The 21,505-nt window shown below is 40.1% G+C and overlaps 3 protein-coding genes across 7 annotated transcripts in view; 2 read left to right on the forward strand and 1 right to left on the reverse strand.

The window, feature by feature from the left end:
- MCC (MCC regulator of WNT signaling pathway) overlaps positions 1-11,976 on the forward strand; it is a 475,168-nt gene extending 463,192 nt beyond the window's left edge. For both annotated transcript variants that reach the window (XM_050793047.1, XM_050793048.1), the window contains 2 exons: positions 5,157-5,279; positions 6,637-11,976. In XM_050793047.1, coding sequence (XP_050649004.1) covers positions 5,157-5,279; positions 6,637-6,817 — 304 coding nt within the window. In that variant the 3' untranslated portion in view covers positions 6,818-11,976. The remainder of the gene's footprint in view (positions 1-5,156; positions 5,280-6,636) is intronic.
- Positions 1-21,505, forward strand: part of REEP5 (receptor accessory protein 5) — an 806,416-nt gene that overhangs the window by 657,199 nt on the left and 127,712 nt on the right. The window lies entirely within an intron of this gene.
- Positions 17,653-21,505, reverse strand: part of DCP2 (decapping mRNA 2) — an 84,349-nt gene continuing 80,496 nt past the window's right edge. For all 4 annotated transcript variants that reach the window (XM_050793078.1, XM_050793077.1, XM_050793079.1 and 1 more), the window contains one exon: positions 17,653-21,042. In XM_050793078.1, coding sequence (XP_050649035.1) covers positions 20,879-21,042 — 164 coding nt within the window. In that variant the 3' untranslated portion in view covers positions 17,653-20,878. The remainder of the gene's footprint in view (positions 21,043-21,505) is intronic.

Here is a 21,505-nt window from a genome sequence, read left to right on the forward strand (position 1 = left end):
GAGGGGACTGCTTGAGCCCGGGAGGTCAGGGCTGCAGTGTGCTGTGATTTGTGCCACTGCACTCCAGCCTGGATGACAGATCAAGAACCTGTCTCTTAAAAATAAATAAAAATAAAAAGTCCCACCCTGGCTCTGTCATTAGATTCATATAACCTTTTGTGACCAGGAATAAGAAGCCCAAAAACTGAAGTGGGAAGACATGGAATTGAAATCCATGTGTGTACTGAGGGACTTGGGTTGTCACAGTCATTACAATCCACCATTGTTTTTGCTTGATGGTATGGGGTATATTTGTGAGTGCTGATACTACTGGGAATAAAAAAGGAATGGATTATGCATTTCTGGCCATTCCAGGAAACATTGTATGAATACATTACTATTGAAGATGCATATGGAATGTGTAGTGTTTAATTTTTGCTTTCTAATCTGTGAAGCCAAGAGCGAGCTGCTTTTGGCCTATCTCATGTACCTAAACCATGTAAAATCTTTACTAAAGGCCAAGCAAATTTAAATTAGAAGTAGAAAGGAACAAGAATGCTTGAGGTTTCAATGTGACTTGAATTAGTAAGCCGTGTTTCTTTGCATTTTCCAAGTCATCCTTTGAAACTCTGAGGAAAACTGTAAACTTGATAAAGTGAGCCCCATGCTTGCAATTTTGCACATAAATTCAGAAAGTCAGTTCCAGGAGTAACTGAAGCTCATCCTCAGGTCCAGGTGAGGAACTCTTCTGCCTTATGCCCGTCCCTCAAGTTTGCCTGATAACAAGAGTCAGCTGGGGCACTTGTTAAACTGCAATTCCTGGGTCTCAACCCAAACCTACTGAGTCAGAAGCCAGGGAAAATATCTGGTAATATTGTTACTAGAAAATACTACCGATTCAGACCCCAAGAGAGGGTTCTTGGATCTTGTGCAAGAAAGAATTCAGGGCAAGTCCATCAAGTAAAATGAAAGCAAGTTTATTAGGAAAGTAGAGGAATAAAAGAATGGCTACTCCATAGAGCGGCCTCGGGGGCTGCTGGTTGCCTGTTTTTATGGTTATTTTTTGATGATATGCTAAACAAGGGGTGGATTATTCATACCCTTTTTAGACCTTATAGGATAACTTCCTGACGTTGCCATGGCATTTGTAAACTGTTGTAGCGCTGGTGAGAGTGCAGCAGTGAGGAAGACCAGAGGTTACTCTCTTGACCATCTTGGGTTTGCTGTTTTGGCTGGCTTCTTTACTGCAATGTTTTTATCAGCAAGGTCTTTATGACCTGTATTTCGGGCTGACCTCCTATCTCATCCTGTGACTCAGAATGCCTTCACCACCTGCGAATGCAGCCCAGTAGGTCTCAGCCTCATTTTTACCTAGCTCCTATTTAAGATGGAGTCACTCTGGTTCACATGCCTCTGACAACATTAAACAATTGCTCTAGAGCAGCACTGTCCACTAGTGATGTAATATGAGCCACAAATGCAAGGCATGTATATAATTTTAAATTTTCTAGTAGCCCCATGAAAAAAGTACAGACACACATGAAATTAATTTTAATAACACATAACCCAGTATGTCCAAAATATCTCAACACGTAATCGGTATTTTTTTAATTTTTAATTTTTTCGAGACAAAATTTTGCTCGTCACCCAGGTTGGAGTGCAATGGTGCGATCTTGGCTCATCACAACCTCCGCCTCCCAGGTTCAAGCGATTCTCCTGCCTCAGTCTCCCAAGTAGCTGGGATTACAGGCATGCCACCACCACACCCGGTTAATTTTATATTTAGTAGAGACGGGGTTTCTCCATGTTCGTCAGGCTGGTCTTGAACTCCTGACATTAGGTGATCTGCCAGCCCCGGCCTCCTAAAGTGCTGGGATTACAGGAGTAAGCCACCGTGCCTGGCCCCTGTAATCAGTATTTTTTAAACTAAACAGATATTTTACATTTTTTGTGTGTTGTCTTCAAATTCCATTGTGCATTTTACACCTACAGCACATCTCAGTTTGGACCAGACACATTTCAAGAGCTCAGCCAGCCACCTGCATGGCTAGTGGCTCCTATGCTGGACACAGGTCTAGAGCAGCTGTTACTTGGCAGTGATTTAGCATTTCTTTGGGTCCTGATGAGTGATGCTGAAGTCACGGCTCTTATACTGCAGGTGTCTGCCTCACTCAAATGAAAACAGATAAACTAACCCAAATTTTAGGCTTAAGTCTGCAGTTTGGCCTTGTCTTTGCATCTTTAAATAAATGAGCATCACAGTTCTTTCCTGGGGTTTCTCCCAGCGGTTCACTCCCATTCCCTTCTAAAGGCCAGGCAGTTCTGAGCTCCCAGCAATGGCTACTCCCCACCCCTGCCACAACCCTAAGCTGGGGTTGGCCTGGGTCTGAGAGAGCCTCTCCTTCCCTTCTGGGGTTCTGTCCTCCTTTGGAGCCTGCCAGATCCGGAAAGCTCCCTCTGGTCCCCTGAGGGCCTGCATGCTGGGGAAGGAAGCCTTTTGTCTTGTGGAAGAGCTGGGATTTCCACAGTCTCCCTGTTGGCTGAGTGTGGATAGGATTGGGGGAGGCAGGGGATTTGACTGCTCTAGGTAGCATCCCAGAGTTTTTTGTTGTGAATTTCTTACTGAGTTTGTGGTTACATTTTTAACTCTCTCCAGTTTTTTTTCCCTTTTACACTATTAATCAACATTAGAATGAAAGATAAAGGGTTCTAAATGGTAATAAAATATAGGGCAAAAAACCCTTCCCTGCTCTTTTTAGCTGGAGGGAAGCAGGAGTCCCTGGCTTCCCTCTGCTGGAGGAGGGCTGCTGGGAAGGCTGAGGAGGTGCTGCGGGGGCGGGTGGGGAGGAAGGGAGCTCCCCTCCTGCAACACCATCCTCACTGCTGGTAGGAAATGCTGCCACTCTCCAATGCCGGGAGGAAATGCAGCCAGATCTGAGATGTCCTGGAGGCTGCTAGGGCCCAGGAGAAACACACGCTCCTTCCGGCTTAGCCTCTCGGGTAGGAGGACTTACTGAAAAATGAGTTCTGGGCTGACGGCTGGTTGCTAGACTTTCGTTAAAGATCCTGCCTCTTCCATCCTTCCTCCCAAAAGCAGGCCTGGATTTTATGTTGTAATTCCTTTCTTCATTGATCAGTTTGGAGACCTTGACTTACCTTTGTCGTAGCTAAAGGCAGAAATGTACAAGATTAGATATATGAAGAGCCAGGAAAGGAGAACCAGGGTCTGAACCATTTGGGCACCAGAAAGGAGCCTTCTCACCTGAGGTCACATTCCCATGCCGTTCTTATACGACTCTAACTCGCACTTTACACAAAACATACAAAACTGTAAAAATATCTGGCGATGCAAAAGTGAGTGAAGTAGAAAATGAAAGCCTCCCGTCAACCCCCTTCATGAGTTAAGCATTGTTGAGTTTGTGTTTCACCTTCTAGTCTCTTACTACAGTGTCAGATATTCACACTCAGCTTTTCAGTTTTTACAAAAATGGCATCTTTACAACTCACCCTTTTTGCTTAATGTATCAGATATCCTTCCAAGGCAATGCATGACCATCTGGTTTTGAGATGGTCTCACTCTGTCGCCCAGGCTGCAGGCAGGATCATGGCTCCCTGCAGTCTTGACCTTCTGGGCTCAAGCGATCCTTCCACCTTAGCCTCCTGAGTAGCTTGGACTACAGGCATGACCCACCATATCTGGCTAGTTTTATATTTTTTGTAGAGATGGGGTTTCACCATGTTGCCCAGGCTGGTCTTGAATTTCTGAGCTCAAGTAATCGACACTTCTCAGCCTCCCAAAGTGCTGAGATTACAAGCATGAGTCACTGCCCCCGGCCCTCCATCTGCATTTTAAAAATATTTTTCAAGCAGAGCATTTCAGTAGCATGGGTAGGCTGTGATTAACCAGTTCCCTGGTTGTCTCCCTTTATTAGGCATTATTGTAACCAGTGCCTCAGTGAATCCAACTATAAGTGATGTATCTTTAGGAACTGTGCTCCTGATAATCACTGTAAAATCAATTCCTAGAAGTCAAGTTGCTTAGTCAAGGGGCATGTTCATTTATTATTTTGCTAGATCCTACCCAATTGTCTTATAATCATGCAAATTTACATTCTACATACAGTGAGTCCTTTTTAGAGGAATTCCTTCCCTAAATCCTGGTTTCTTAATATGTCCCAAAGAATCAAATACATTACCTTCAGTGAGTTGTTCTAAAGCTGTTTTAACAGTCACTAGAAGCTGTCACCCAGGCATGGTGCTCAGCGCTGGGAGTTCATTGGGGAACCAAACCAAGTAAGGTCCTTGCCACTCTGGAACCAGACACGACCACGGGGGAGCCTGATGGCTCCAGCACATAATACACTGACATAGTGCTGAGTGTGATATTAAGTGGAGGAACACTGTGCATGTGATAGAGGGATCTTGGAATCACAGTCGTCAGGAAGGCAGTGATTAGTGTTTCCCTGCTGGGTCTCGTAGGAATTAGAGGAAGGCAATGAGCTGACTGGACACTGGAAACCTCCCTGAACTGACTCTAAGTCAATTAGCTTGGGTTACCTTACCAAAGTAGTAGAGAGTCCATAGAACTTGAAGCTGCTTTGCCTATGGAGGGCAGGTAGTCAAAAATGCAAATGTAATTTCATGGGAAATAAGGACCCTTACAATGAGAAGAGTATCGTATCTATTCCCTCTACCAATTTTTGTTTTTGGCAAGGTGTGATCATGTTGGTCTCAATGAGTGGGGACCTGTTGAAGGTAGGTTGCTGAATCTGAGTGGTTCAGGAGATACTTAGGACACTTGAAAAAGAAAGGGATGGAGACTGAGATGGGGGTTTGTAGTCAGGCTGCACTCATTGCTGAGGATCTGGTATGCCAGCAGTAGAAAGGAACTTCTAGATTAGCTAAAAGACTAGAAACAGAAAGTCCTGTCTTGTTTCTTTGACACATGAAGGTCTTTAAAAAGCCCTTGCCATTGAAGAAATGGGTTAAATCTGCATTTGAGAAGGAATTCATTCAGGTGACAGCAGCGCTGCTGGGCCCTTTAGTATCTTTTCTCTCCCTTGCTTTTAGGCTTTGCAAACTAAACCTTCCTCTTCCTGTCACCACTTCCCAGGTAGTGGGCAACTCCAGCATCATCTCAAACTATTCCTGGCATATTTTGTCTCTCCTTGATACAGAGAAAAGAAGTTGAAGGCCAGAGTTCAAGAGCTGGTGAGTGCCTTGGAGAGACTCACCAAGAGCAGTGAAATCCGACATCAGCAATCCGCAGAGTTCGTGAATGATCTAAAGCGAGCCAACAGGTAAAAATCTCCCTATACCCAGCCCCCACCGCCCTCCACCGGTGGAACTTGGACTGACACCCCGCATGTAGACAGCACCAGGGATGGACATTTCCCTAACTCTTGAGAACTAACTCTAGAGAGTGGGTGAGTCCCTACCTGGTGCTCTAAGAACCTGGTCTTCCTTAGAGCGACATCTCCCAAGATGTTCATGGAAACTAAGAAATGCTCAGTAACAACATCCTCTGGCCAAATGTAGCATACTGTGGTATGTGCCTCCTGATATTATGTATCTTAAGGGTTCTGAGAAGTCATAGAATAAAAAATCTGTTTAAGCAGTATTTTCCAAACAAAATTGGCTATGGAATTTATTTGAGCAACACAATCTCCACTGGAATACTTTAGGAAATACTGCTCTAAGACTGGGCTCAGGACTCTTCTCTATAAAAAACAGAGGACCTCAAAGAGCTTTTGTTCCTGTAAGTTGTATTTATTGATACTTCTCATTGTTAGAAACTAAAACCAAGATAAATTCTTTAAAGTTTTTATTTCATTTACAAAAAAAAATGGCATTTTTATGAAAAACTATTTTCCAATAAATAATTAGAAAGTGGCACTGGTCTTACAATTCTGCAAATCTTTAACGTCTGGCTTAACAGAAGAGAGCTGGGTTCTGACGGTTGCTTCTGCAGTCAATGTTCTGTGGATGTCTATTGAGAACACCTGGCATCATCCAGCTCTGTAGTTGGAAATAAAAGCTCAAGACCTCACAGACCTCCTGAATGGGTTTTACAAGTCCCTGGGGTGAGTCCTCAAACTGCCTGGGAGAACAGCTATAAGGGTAATGACTGTACATGGACTGGACTTACCTGGGCTCAGTGTATACCCTCACCCACCAGGCTCTGGTGGGGGCAGTTCAAAAGCCTAATGTTTGGCTTTGCAGCATTGGCTTATGGCCTAATTTAATACTCTGAGTCCCACCAGCCCAAAGCACAAAGGGAAGCTGGAACAAGAACAATCTCTCTGCTCTCATCCCAGGTACGGTCACTGATTGCAGTGCCTCAGGAATACACTCCTGTAAGGGTATATGTTGCAAGCAACCATGGAGGAACAAATAGGCCCACTATTGGTATTCATCCATTTTGGACTTGGCCAAATTGGATTGTTGGTTTGACTCTTAGAACCCCTTCTAATATGTGAGAGTGACCAGCATCTAGCAATCCAGCTGGTTTCATCAGGGTTAAGCCAGTAGGTGACTGGCCATTGAGTGTTGACATCCTGATGCTGTCCCTCCTCTCACCACTAGATTTCAGATTCTTACCGAAGAGGCTGAGTGATCTATGAATCTTCATACTAATTCCCCTTCATTCCCACCTAGCAACCTGGTGGCTGCCTATGAGAAAGCAAAGAAGAAGCATCAAAACAAACTGAAGAAGTTAGAGTCGCAGATGATGGCCATGGTGGAGAGACATGAGACCCAAGTGAGGATGCTCAAGCAAAGAATAGCTCTGCTGGAGGAGGAGAACTCCAGGCCACACACCAATGAAACTTCGCTTTAATCAGCCCCCACGCACCCGACTTCTGCCGTGGGAAGTAAACTGCAGCAGGCCACTGAGGACAGAAGGGCCCATGTACTTGTTGGGAGGAGGAGGAAAGGGAAGGCTGGCAGGTAGGTTGGCACCTGGACAATGGAGTGCCCCAACTCAGCCCCTGGGGTGGACTGACCATGGTGACACAGTGGACTGTATCCAGAGGTGCCCACTCTTGCCTCCCTGGCCCACAACAGCATGTCAACACATGTTCTGTGCCTGCTCAGCAGAACCTTGTTTCTGCTTTCAGCATTCACTCTCTTTCCTCTTCTGGTCTGGCGGCTGTGCATCAGTGGGATCCTAGGCATTTGTTTCTGTAAGATTTTCCATTTTTGGTAGATGGTGGGCTCTTCTAGGATCTCCAGTTTCTCCTCTTTCCTCCTGCTTCATGGGAAAACAGACGTGTGTGTGCCTCCGGCATTTAAAAGGACTGCTGATTTGTTTACTGCAGCAAGGCTTTGGTTTTCAAGTCCCAGGTCTCAACTTTAAGATAGAGGCGGTCATAAGAGGTGTTCTCTGGGAGTTACAGGTCATGGGAAGAGGGTAGACAGGTGTTACTTACAGTCCCAGATACACTAAAGTTACAGACCACCACCAGGACTGTGCCTGAACAATTTTGTATTAAGAGAATAAAAACTTCCTTCAACCTTCATTTTGGAGGCAGGGCCAAGGAAGGGAGCATTCTCTTGATTCTGGGATTTCTCCCTCTCAGTGGAGCCTTATTAATATCCAAGACTTCAAGTTGAGAATCTTTTTGATACCTATAGTGGAACTAAAATTTTATCAGGGGTTTCTTCAAGAGCAGAGAAACATTAGCACTTCCTGCCCCAGGGCCCTACATAATTGCTGTTCTGCTGAATCAGATCTCTCCCACATGGGTACATTTGTAGCTCTGGACCTGTCTCTACCTAAGGACAAGACATTGAGATACTGAACATTTTGCAAAACTGATCACGCCTACTTAAGAGTGTGCATAACCCCCAGTTCAAGACTTAGCTCCTGTTGTCACGATGGGGACAGGGTGAAGGAATGGTTGTTAAGGCTTCTTTTCTGCCCCCAGATACATGGTGATGGTTAGCATATGGTGCTTAAAAGGTTAAAGTTCAAGCAAAGCGCTCACAGGGCTAGGCAGGACCAAAGTACCTGAATTCTTTCAGGAAGGTCTTCCATCTTAAAACAAATTCATTATTCTTTTTCAGTTTTACCCCATCTCTGTTCTACACTGATACACTTGAAGGACCATTTACTGTTTTTTTTCTGTAGCACCAGAGAATCCATCCAAAGTTCCCTATGAAAAACATGTTCCAATGCCACAGCTGACTACAAATTAAACTTGATGAGGTTTCTGCAGTAGAGTGTGTCCATGAGCTATGGGTGGGTCTATTTTCAGAGCATGATACAAATTCCACAGCCTTCTGTTCAATGGAGGATACTCCAGCCACCAATTCAGAGGGTAGACAGTTCTATCCGAAAAGCAACCACTGAGAGGCCAGCAGTGGGGCTGCCCATCTCCAAAACAAAACAAAAAATCAACTGGTTTCAGTCTAGAAGGACCGGCTTTGGGGTGCTTTGATCACTATGAAAATGCCCACTGGTTTCTATCCATCATATGGTCAAAGTTAGTTCCTGTGTTTTTTTTTTTTTTTTTTTTTTTTTTTGAGATGGAGTTTCACTCTTGTTACCCAGGCTGGAGTGCAATGGCGTGATCTTGGCTCACTGCAACCTCTGCCTCCCGGGTTCAAGCGATTCTCCTGCGTCAGCCTCCTGAGTAGCTGTAATTACAGGTGCCCACCACCACACCCAGCTAATTTTTGGTATTTTTAACAGACCATTTCACCATGTTGATGAGGCTGGTCTCGAACTCCTAACCGCCGGTGATCCACCCACTTCCACCTCCCAAAGTGCTGGGATTACAGGCATGAGCCACTGTGCCTGGCCATTCCTGTGATTTGTTTAAAAATTAATTTTTACTTGTCGTATAAAGTTGCATTTTGTCATGAAGAAAATATTTTGGCTAAAGCCAAACAAAGAAAAAAATATCAGTTTTCACCATTTTTCCAGCTTGCCTAGGGAAACGTCCTCCCTTGAGCAAAGTGGGATGTGCATGGCTCTTTTGTGATTAAGCAGGCATCAAACGGACAGTTTTCATTTTCAATGACATAGAAACATGTGGCTGAAGCAGGAATAAAATCTTGCCTACTGACTTCTGTCTCCATTCTTGCTCCAGGTAAAATCAGAGAACCTCCCCTTCTTGGCCCTTTAATTCACCCAGGCAAAGGCAGCTTCAGCTCCTCTGTTAAAGGCCCCAGTTTTATTCATTCTACCTGACCTTAGTTTAATACTTTCAAATATGTGATGATTTGGGTAAAAACTATTTTGCAGGCAAAAGTGTTACTTTTATAAATATGTATAATAAAAAAGCTATAAAAGTTCTTCCTTTCCTTGTATTTTTCAAATACTCCCCAAGACACAATCCTTGAAGGTGAACTGGCTGGCACTTGATTATGCTAATTGTGGGAGCTACTGAACTATACTGATTAAGTTAAATGCTTGCAGGTGCCTGGGTAATTTTCCTTTGTGTATAACCTGGCTCTACCTGAATTTTTCTCTTAATATCTCCATTGAGGGTAAACAATGATCTTGAATCTAATTTATATGAGTTTAAAAACCTTTGGATTTCGTATTTTGAATTGTTCTCCCTAGTTTCCTCAATGGTTACCCCCCTTTTTAGTCAGTAACCATCTCTGTTCAGAATTCAGTCTTTGGCTTTTGAAGAAATGGGCACGGGGCAAAAGGACCCATTTCACAGTTCCCTTGGAATATATTTCTCATTGTTGGACTGAGGCAAACAAAACCAACTGTGCAAATCACAAGCAAAAGAGACTTCTGTCCATAGATGGAGTGCCATCAGTATGAGCTTACCAGCTACAAAACCTGTCATAGACTGGGGAACAGCAGGATTCCTTATTGAAACTTAGTTTTCTGTAGTTAATATCCATGCTGCCTGAAACAAATGTTATGTTTAGCACTTTTAAAATTAACTGCTTAATTCTCCTTTCAGATGCATGCACTCAGTCTTCTCTGAGCCTGCAGCAGTATTTTAAGAGGGACAGAATTCTAAGTCACTGCCTTGACATTCTACTCCAAAAGGCAGTCCAAATTAGAGCCCACAGGCTTTTTCTTAAAAGCTGTTTGTTAGGAAGTAGTAAGAAATTTACCACTATAAGGAAAACATGAAACTATCTGAAAGTCTTCTGGTTCCTAACTGGATACAGATTAGATTATTTTAAATGAAAAAAAAAAAAAAGTGACCCATAGTTACCTGATCGAGATTGGACTGCCCATGTCACTGGCATGAATTAAAGAACCTCCATAGTTGCCTGTTCCCTTCTGAAGGTGTTCCTATGGCCCACAAGAATTATCCAGCAATCACCTTAAGTCTATCAATCAACCTTAATAGCTCTCAAGAGTTTGGATTATCAAGCTTTAAATAAAGTGATATCAAGACTATTAAAAAAAATAAACATTTCTGAAACTGTCTTTTCATAAGGCTTTAAACCATTTGCAAATTCTTAATTGGTAGTATGTCCCTATCATTCTATTAAACTATTTACAGCTCCACCTACTTCTAGACTCAGGAAACAGAACTACTACTTAGAATATTTGTAGAGCCAAAATAGTAAGAGACTCCTGTAATGGTTGAGATTTCTGCACTGACCTTGATTAGGATGCAGCCATAGGGCTACCAAAGTTTTCAGCGAGGGCTGGGGAGGTAGAGCATAAGTAACATTTTTTTTCTGCAGAAGGTGATGGCTTTATAGAACACTATAAAATATTTCAGGAAAACATATAGCAGTTTTTCTTATCCCATGGGAACAGCCTATTTGACAAGGAATGATATAAGTTTGATTCACCTTTGAGCACTCTTACAGAGTTTATAGAAGAGGCGTAACTGGTTACAAAATAAAAATTCACTTAAAGTTTATCCACATCCTACAAATCTTATGTTTATATAGGTCAGGTTAAAGTAAGCTCCAAACCTGTGGCCTTCAGAAGTAGTTCCTGTTTCGCACACCTGAAATTACTCTAACTTAATACATTTGTATTCTCTAAGAAATAATGCTGACTGCTGTCATCACAGCATCACTCATCCCTCAGTGGCTGTTAAAATATAAACAAGTGGAAAAAAAGTACACAAGTTGATAGCAGCTGTTCATGTATTCTTGTTTTGCTAATACCTGTGTAGAGACAGACAGTTTCACATGCAGACCACCATATATTTTTGCTTAAAGGTTACATTGGGTAAATTCTTTATCACATTACATCTGGGTGAGATTTTGCATGTGACCAAGATGAAGAAATCATTCAGTCCCGGAAACATCGACTGCTGTGAAAAACCACATCCTTGACTAGTACTTAATCTTTCCACAGTCATTCATCTGCTAATCAGGTGAAATATATCAGCTCAGCAGAACAAGGCAAGTTATATACAAATTTCCCCCACATTCACACTGATGCCGTACTTAGTAATTCTGGCTCTACCATTCACTTTTGCACTTTTTGCAAATCAAATTCATGTGGAAAAATGTTCTGTTTGTAGAACTCATAGTATTCACTTATAGTGCTCATGTCAGGAATGGCAAGTGAGTAACAGCCCCTGATAATCTGCTTCTGTTTGAACCTAATGCAAAGATAATAAAACATGTCCACTTCTTTTCTAGTTCTAATCAGTTTTTAGACATCTTGTCAAGACTTACTTTGCATGAGATTTGTTTCCTATTATTTGAAAATGTGCTGTACACTTGAATTAGAAAAACCTGCTTGAATGTATTGTCAGTTATTAAAGCACATGTGACTAAGTTTGCATTTGTCAGTATTGTTCTACTGTTTGTACTGAAAGTCTCATTTTAAAATTGCTACTTAACACTGTACTATACCTTGTAATTTTTTAGATTCTTCACTTGTATTCTTTAAATGTTTCCAGATGCCTTTAGTTTTAGCTGCTGTAAAATAGCTACTTTGTGTTATTTGATATAGAATTGTTTTTTAAAAACTCCATTTATTTATACAGAGACATTTATAATATTTTACAAACATTCTTATATTCTGAATAAATATTTCTAATTCCACAGTGTACCTTAACTGTGTTATTTAAAGGGTAAGGCTATCCTTCTGTAGAACTGTTTGTCATACAGACAAATATCAAATCCATGATGTTCACATGAAATCAAGCATCTAATCAAAGCAGGGGGGCTGGAAATAAGACTATTACTAGATCAAAATGGCCAAAGAACCCTCCTTTAGAGCCCATTTCTATTTGGCTTTTTAAAATTTGGCATAAATCAGAAGCTATCTATTGAAGAGTCTTTTCCCCTCTTAAAGATCATTAAAACAGGGAACGTAATCAAGGACTGGAAATGCAAGGAAGTCATATAGGACAACAAGATGGCAAGCAGCATTGCAACACGTCTGTTAGAGAAAGATTAAAATGTTCTCAAGTTTTCACTATGGAAGGAAAGTAACTTTGACATTAAGTATAACACACTGATCACTCTCCTTTTGAAAATTTTAGATAAAAGTTACTATCATATAGCTAGGGTCTCTAATGGAAAAGAATGTATTTCTTTTCCCCCGAGATCCAAGGTTAAGTATTCCTATTGCAAAACCTGATTCTAGCACAAACTTAAGAATTGCTGGATTTTAAATACCTAATGAATTCACTTCTCAAGCCTTAAACTATAATCTTGCTTTAAAGCAACAAACTTGAGGTATTTTCATTTTTGCAGAGACTCTACAATATTTCTTCCTGGCTTTTTTTTTCCCCCAGATGGAGTCTTGCTCTGTTCGCTCAGGCTGGAGTGCAGCGGCGCGATCTCGGCTCACTGCAACCTCCGCCTCCTGGGGTCAAGGGATTCCCCTGCCTCAGCTTCCCAAATAGGTGGGACTACAGACACGCGCCACCACACCTGGCTAATTTTTGTATTTTTAGTTTCACCATGTTGGTCAGGCTGGTCTCGAACTCCTGACCTCATGATCCACCTACCTCGGCCACCCAAAGTGCTGGGATTATAGGTATGAGCCACCGCGCCCAGCTTCTTCCTGTTACATAAACATACTTTTATCATGTTCATCTCATACTTGCCATTTGTATTGGTCCAAAGAGAGCAACCACAATGAGCAGCTCAGAACCTAGATAACAAGTAACGGTAGCAGAAACCAAGCTAAGGTAGTCACAAACTGCCCAAGCAGCCAATTTTATTGACATTACAAACAATCTAACACAATGATGTTTTTACAGAAAGCCAGTATCTGAACAACCTTCCATCATTCAAATTGTATTTTGTAAGATTAAAAGGCTTTTAGTTTCTAACCTATCATTTACATCAAAAAACTTTCAAAAAATTAGAGCATTAACTGTTAAGACATAGGATTCTGTTCATTTTGTCAGTGGAGAGTAGAGTACAGCTGACATTCTAGTGGGTCTTTGGAATTACAGTAATCCTGAAAACATTTAAACTCCAATTCACAAACACGAATCACTGGAAATCCTTTGATAGTCATACCCAGCAACAGAGGTAAAAGTCAGTCTTTATCCTTTCGTTAACACTGAGGGAAAAAGACAAAGTTGCTGTTCACCTACAACAACATAAATCTAGAAACAAAGTAAAACCTGTTCTAAATGTTTCAGTTCTTATAACAAGGTGAACACTACAGGTGTTCTGGGGTTCCTTTTCTGCTATCAGTAAATGTTTGACAATTTCCAAAAGAGCACCAAGAACTCTAATACCATGAACAGAATCACTTGAAGTAGGTTTACTTATACAGTCTTTCTCCAAGCATTAAAATGCCCTATAAGGTAAAATAAAACACTGCTATAATCTAGGCAAAAATTAAAGCTTAAATCATTTCACATAAGACAAAAATAATTACTAAAGAAATAAAGTTCACAAATCTACTTGGTTATCACATTTACTCTAAAGTCCGGTTTTTTCATTGACCATAATATACTTAGTGAAACATTTCCTCAGTTTTTGTCTACCAGCAAAAGGTCTCAAAATAATTTAACATGACTCAGCATAAATATCTTCACCTTTTTCTGACTAAAACTTACTCCCAAATTGTTTAAAGACTATGTATCTTCCAGGAACGTCTTCAAAGCATAGCATAAAAAGCCACATCAAATCTTGTTTTGGAAATAGGCACAGTATTAAAAAGTCAAGTCTTATCCCCTTTCCCATCCAAACTAATTTGTATGCCCTATTTTGGTTAGACAAAAGACAATCTTATTAAGAGAACATCACTTAAAAATGCTAATACATGAACTATAATTCCGTTTATTTTATTCTGAATAGATTGTTTTCAATTTTTATTAAAGCTAACAGATAAAACTGAATTGTACATGGATATAGGATAAGTCAATAATTACCAAGGATGATTTTTTAAAAGTACTATAAGGTATTAAGCTAATAAGCAAACTTCAAAACAATTATTTTTTAAAAATAGACATAAAGCAAAATAGTTTATGGTTTTATTGTCCTTCGCTATTTTTGTTATTGAAGAAAGTTTCTAATATTTGTAAAATGGAAGTCAGGTTAGCTGTCTCCTGTCCTAACTTTTAAGTGAAATATGACCAAAGAACTTTAAGACTCATTTCTTTGGACACTTGCATTTAACATTAAATGTTTACTTGTGCAACATCCTAACACAAACCTAAAAGGAACCAAAGAGACAGCAGTCCCCTAGAACAGTAGTGAAATGCACAAAGAAACTCTTAGCAGTATGTCTTCTGTGCTTTTCTGTCAGTGCGTATCATATGTATAGTGCATAAAGAATACAAGTCTACTGTTATATGTTCCAAAAGCACTAACCCATCTAATTAACCAATCGCTGAAGAATTATCTAAATTTCATTCACAGTTGATAACCTTTACTTTCATTTGCTGCCAGTCTATTCCTACGTATCACAAAAGCATATACTTGCTAATCTCTTAAAACTTAAAAAATGACAATGCAGGCCGGGCGCGGTGGCTCAAGCCTGTAATCCCAGCACTTTGGGAGGCCGAGACGGGTGGATCACGAGGTCAGGAGATCGAGACCATCCTGGCTAACACGGTGAAACCCCATCTCTACTAAAAAATACAAAAAACTAGCCGGGCACGGTGGCGGGCGCCTGTAGTCCCAGCTACTCGGGAGGCTGAGGCAGGAGAATGGCGTGAACCCGGGAGGCGGAGCTTGCAGTGAGCTGAGATCCGGCCACTGCACTCCAGCCTGGGCGACAGAGCGAGACTCCGTCTCAAAAAAAAAAAAAAAAAAAAAAAAATGACAATGCAGACTTGTGCTCAAAATGAAGCTACAGATTTAGAACCTCAGATTCAATGAACTAAAAGGAGAATACATTAAAATGTTAAATTTGACCTCAGAAATTCCACTATACTAAGGATGTTGCCTAAGACCTCTCAAAGACTAAGGACCAGCAGAACACTGCCCATTTCACTCTAGAACCACGCAGAAGTCTGTTGTTCCCAAGCCAATGTGAAAGCTACAAGCATTGAGACTCAAAAGAGCACAGGTGTCCACAGGTGACCCACACATCAAAAGTGAGATCACCTTCTCAGGAAGGAAAGATAAAATCACTACTTGCAAGTCTGTGGCAGGTTTGCTATAGAGATGTAATACAAATTTTAAAAGATGGATTATTCTATAGAAATGATAAGACACCAGGGAGAAAAAAAGAACTCAATGGACTTTTTCCTGGCCAGTCACACCAAGAAAAAAAGGATTAAGAAACAACAGGTCTTCAAATGGCACTTAACGAACAGTGGCCAATAACCCAAAAACCACCCAACCACCTACAGGAAACCTTCCCCCAAAAAGCAGAAAACACATATTCAGGGCTGTAGTCTTCTACTGGACTAAAAGACTGAAGTCTACTAAACATTAGGGTCCATGTGGGACAAGGTTACAAACACAGGCAATTGATTTCTGCATTCACTCTTCAGAGTACCTTTGACCAATGCTACCCAACTAACGTAAGCACCCTGTGAAAGCTCATTCCTTTTAGGTTGTGCCTTCAAGCTGCTAACATAGCTAGACCATACTCCTCTGCTAACCACAGAAGATCCAAGATAAATGGAATGTTTTTATTGGTGATTTCATTACTCTGATAACCCAGATTAAAGATTTCATTATGAACAATTCTCAAGATAAGACCCCCATACTTTATCATAGTTTTTCTTTACACTTGTTTGTACTCAGCTGGTGGAAGTCAACCCTTTAAGTCCACTCCCATGCATGAGAGTAACTTTCACTCTTTTCCCTATTTACAGACTACTATTTCCATAGTAAATGCTGTTTGTCACAAGGAAGTTAGATGGAAAAGAATGAATCACCATTTAGGACAAATGTATAAGCACTGTGATGTGACCGACACCACAGCAGATTATGGCTGTGTTCTGAGTTGTCTTCCTGTAAGAAAGCAGTGCACTCGAGTTTGACTGGAGTTCTATAGTATCAGTACAGGAAGGACCAGACTCCTCACCACTCCTCACCACCAGTCTTTAAAGTGAGAAAAATTACTTTAAATTCACTGGATTGCTTGGCAATCATACTTCGAAAAAATTAACTTTATCCAGGGCTAGAAAACACTCGACAATGGCGATACATGCGCATATACAGATATTCATATATATACCGATAGACAGATATTCATATATATATGAATGACTACACTTAGGCCATGCAATGGTCACATTTCTAGCCTGGAACATAATATAGCACTCAAATATTGATAAATACTCTAAAGTTTCTTTCTTATACTCTTTGCCCAGCAACTATAGCTATTCTTCTCCCTTCAGGACACTGATTCTATAACAATAATCTATCATATTTTTTGAAACTGCAATCCAGAATCCTACTTTGAAAGCATGGGGCAAAGCCTGTACTGCCCATTTGCAATCTGCCATCTTTGTGACACAGGAGTACAGACTTCAAGAGTAACTCAATTCTAGGAAGCAAAAAGATGCTGAGAAAGCCCATCATCATCTCATATTTATAATTTTTGGCAACTAGACAAATGCACTTTAAAGTCTTAGGACATAATACAAAATGAGAAACTCTACCTAGACTTTACCAAGCTGTCAAGAATACCGTTTGACAAAATTGTTTTTACTAACACTTGTTTACCTAGAGAAGGTATGTAAAGGATACCTTCAAACAAAAAAAATAGTCTTGCTTATTAATCTAAAGTTACAACAACACATATGAACCCCATCCCCCCAGGCTAGAAAATAATCCAAGTCAAAATTACTAGGAAGAAAAGTTAATGAATCTGACTTTATTACTATGATTAACATAGAAAGTACTGCCTCAGAAAATATAGAAACACAAAAGATGTCAATCAAAACAGTCTCAGGAGGCAGGGAGGTCCACTGGTACAAAAATACAGATAAAAAGCCAAGAGAGACCAGCTCGACCAACATGGAAAAACCCCATCTCTACTAAAAATACAGAAATAGCCAGGCGCAGTGGCGCATGCCTGTAATCCCAGCTACTTGGGAGGCTGAGGCAGGAGAATCGCTTGAACCCGGGAGGCAGAGGTTGCAGTGAGCCGAGATTGCACCATTGCACTCCAGCCTGGGCAACAAGAGTGAAACTCCGTCTAAAAAAAAAAAAAAAGCCAAGAGAGGGTACTGTGGTAAGAAAAGTAACTTGGCAAAATGTCTAATTTTTATAATTAACTTTGCTTTCCTTACCGTTTAACTGTTGGAGATGAAAAGAGAAAGGATGAGAAATAGGTCCGTGAGAGAATAGGTAGTGTTTTTAACGCACACATGCACTCAGACCTTAACTTCTCTATAGGACACAATATGGTGAATTTTATAGAAGAATCTAATTCCTATAGTAGAAGGCTGTTATTTACTGAGATTTGAATTCCTTTATTTGACATTACATACAAATTACTAAAGCCTTCAAAAGGAAAAGTACCAACTCAATCTTACAGCATAAAATTACTTTCATTATATGTCTTCATTAGCTATACTTACTAACTGGTATTTAATAGAAAAATAAGGATATTCAAAGCTCAGAACAGCAAGTAGTGACCAAAATTCCTTTGACAGCATTGGGAGACTTTCCTTTATATACGAATACAAAAATCCAACTTAATTTTCCAACATCTTTAATCAAATTTCACCCACACTATATGAGTTCTATTAGGCCTCTCCAAATGCTCATGTCTCAGGAGGGTATCACTATTTGAAATTCTAAACCATTCATTTGCTACTTCTTAACACAAATTTTTGAAAAGCATGTAAACCACACCCTTATCTTTTGGATTACAATGGTTAGGTACAAAAACAATTCATTTAGCATCTTATAAATCATTAAAGTTATACATAAAAGCACCCACAAACTGTTTTAAAATAAAAGATTCACAGTGCACTGCACCTTGGAACATATAAGGTTGGAACATAACATTTAAAAAGTGAATTCCAAGACCGGTATCTCTCTCAAAGACAAAACATAACGAAGCAAACCAACTACTCTTCTCATCTAGCTTCTTAAAATGCAGCACTCAGTAGAAGTAAATTATTGCATATTCAGCATACTCCTTTATCACTTGATTTCCTCAAACCATACTAAAACTTCTCAAAGGAGAAATCCAGTTCACTAAGCTTGGCCTTTCTCAAGGTAACCTGAACACTGAGAAACTATTACCCAGGTTTGAGGGAATAAGTATAGTAGATGTACCTAAACCAGGTACATCCAACTTAAATATTTTCTGCATAGTTAAGTCACATCACACACATAAACTTTAACTTACATCTTTTAACTTTTTTTTAACCTCAAACTTTGAGGAGAGCTAAAAGCTTTAAGTTACCATAATCACATCCCAACAATACCCTTATATTTTGTTCCACAGTGCATTAAATAAAGCAGCGCAACAGCAATAACATTTAACCATAGTTAAACTACTGTAATCACAAAGATAATTTGTTGGTTCTTGAAAAGGCTCAACACCATTAGAGGCCATACTTCCGGTAACTAATCTCTTTTGCTTCAGTATTGAGAGCTGACAAATCCAACTCCACAGGCACCAGGAAGACTGGCCAAAGTATGCACTTGAAAAGAAAAAAAAAACACACACACATACCAAAAAAAAACACAGTAAAAGTTAAATGGTTTCCAGAAGACAGTAAATGAGTGAAAATTATTCATCTGCCAGGCAAACTACATTTTCACTCCTTTAACAACAGAAGTCTGGAATGCTGGGACCAACTATAAATATGGCTCAAAGAGACCCAAGCAAAGCAGCCGTATTTCTGAAAAGGACAGTAAAAGCTTCCAAACACAATCATACAACGCATTAAAAAGCAAAGGTCACAGGATTCAAACATTTGTCACATTAAAAGATGCAGGATTCTGAATATCATAATTCCATACACACTGCTTTAATTGTGAATTCTGCTTAGCACCAAAAGGGTGACACCTTCATTAATAAATAGAATTTCTCCTTTAAAATCAAGCCATTTAAAAGCTAAAGCAAAGTACTACCAAGTGAATTCCTTAAATAGCCCTTCTTTTAAAAGTCCCATGAGGTTCAGTGGAACCCGATTAAATAGGCTACCTACAAAGAATAAAGTTTTCTACAATAACATTTATAAGCAGAGAAGTAATTTTGTGGATACCACTGTAAAAAAGGATTTTTAAAACCCACATGATACACACACACACACACACACACACACATACTCGAACACCCCCATTCCCAAAAAATTCCTTCAATGAGGTCAGACGCAACCAAAACACTAAAGCCCCCTTAACACCCTGGTGATTGTCCTCAATTATAGCTGAAATCCTCCTTAAAATGGGCACTGCCATCCTTATGTGAATTTAAAAATTCTGAAGCAAAATACATTCCTAGGAGTGAGTTATGTATGTTACTATTGTGTAAGACATATACATAACGTGTAACCTAGTGAAATGCTTTATTTGGACTTGGGTAAACTGCATACCCCTTCCCTTCTTCTCACTCCATCATCCAGGGGCTTAGCAGGCCAATAAAAGCATGTCAGTCACTGCTACTATTGCAAATTGGAACCTAATAAAACAAATATAACAGTATTAATCCAAAGATCAATACTGGAGATGCAATGTAAAACCCAGTAATGTCAGTTTTTCATACATATTTATACAACTGGAATATAGAAGAAATTTCCACAAGAATAAAAGTCTACAAGACTAAAGGGTTGGAGGCAGGATGGTAAAGACATGACCTAAAGTAGGTGCTGGGTCCCAGCCTCCATGCTCTCTGCTACATTTCCTCCAGCAGTCTCACAGGTTTACTGACTGCATGTAACCACAGCTCAAAATCACAGCATCAACTCCCATCCACTCAAGCCCCTCCAGGCTACAGACTTTTTCCTTATGAAGTGCTAAGAGTTCATTATGGACATGCACATTATATTCCAGAAGCTGCTCTCAATAAATCCTTTCACTGAAACTCCAGAGGAAGATTAGAAAACCTCAGTGGTTATAAGCAGAGAGAAGTACAAAATGTCACCAAAGTAGATCACCTGTAATCCCGACAAATGCGACATTTCAGCTCTTGTGTTCATTTAATAATTGGGCATTAAGTTTCTTTGAAAAACTCCAATATACTATTATTGCAATCACTGTAACAGGTAGATGGAGCATTCCCATTAACTTGGCTACTTGACAGTAACTCAATACATTATTTTCTCAACCAGAATACAAAATAAAACCCACAGTCACACAGAATAAATGCCCTCAAAGAAAGCAACTTAACCTTGTACTAAACACTGAAAAGGTAAATCTGTATAAAAGGTTATAACTGCATTTACAGTGCAAACTCGTGTTTCTTTCTACTCTCTCTTATAAACAGAAAATGTCTTCAGAAACATTGCCTCCCTGCATTTCTTTAAAACACCTGAGAAAGGTAAGGCTTGAGGAGACACCCACTCAAATCCAACAGGTCTCTGATCCTGGGATATTTACAATATATTTGCTGCTATCAAAGGTCCAAGATTTTCATTATAGCATTATGGTCAAACTTGAAACTCAAAAAGGCTCTGGATGAAAAGGGGAACTTGCAATGTCCATTACACGCCACGGGCTGTCCCTCGGCATGCTCTAGCAACTGGTCTTCATTGGAGCTAGGTAAGTCATATACAGCATCTGTTTAAAAAAAACAAAATAAATAAGCTCAATAACCTTAGTAAGAAATCAAATACTGCCCTTTGCCTTTTGTTACAAAAGAATTAGTTTTGAGTATATGTTTATTTTCCCAGACTCTAACCCTAAATAGAACCACCAAAGTATGTATTTTCCTTTCCCTAAACTGGTAGTCAACTGCATTTTCAATCTATTATTATTTCCACATATTCAAAATCTTAATCTCAGTCATTAAGACCCTTGACATTCCTTTGCTTTCAAAATGAGCATAACTTTACCTCCTACATGTGCTTCGCCTCCTATATGTGCATTTTGTTACAGAAAAATAAAGCTGGGGTTTACCAAGATTTCCAGGAACTTATCACCATAAAGAAAAATCCAGCCAGGCATGGTGGCTCATGCCTGTAATCCCAGCACTTTGGGAGGTCAACGAGGGCAGATCACAAGGTCAGGAGTTCAAGACCAC

The sequence above is a fragment of the Macaca thibetana genome, chromosome 6, assembly GCF_024542745.1.
Source record: "Macaca thibetana thibetana isolate TM-01 chromosome 6, ASM2454274v1, whole genome shotgun sequence".
Classification (NCBI taxonomy): Eukaryota; Metazoa; Chordata; class Mammalia; order Primates; family Cercopithecidae; genus Macaca; species Macaca thibetana.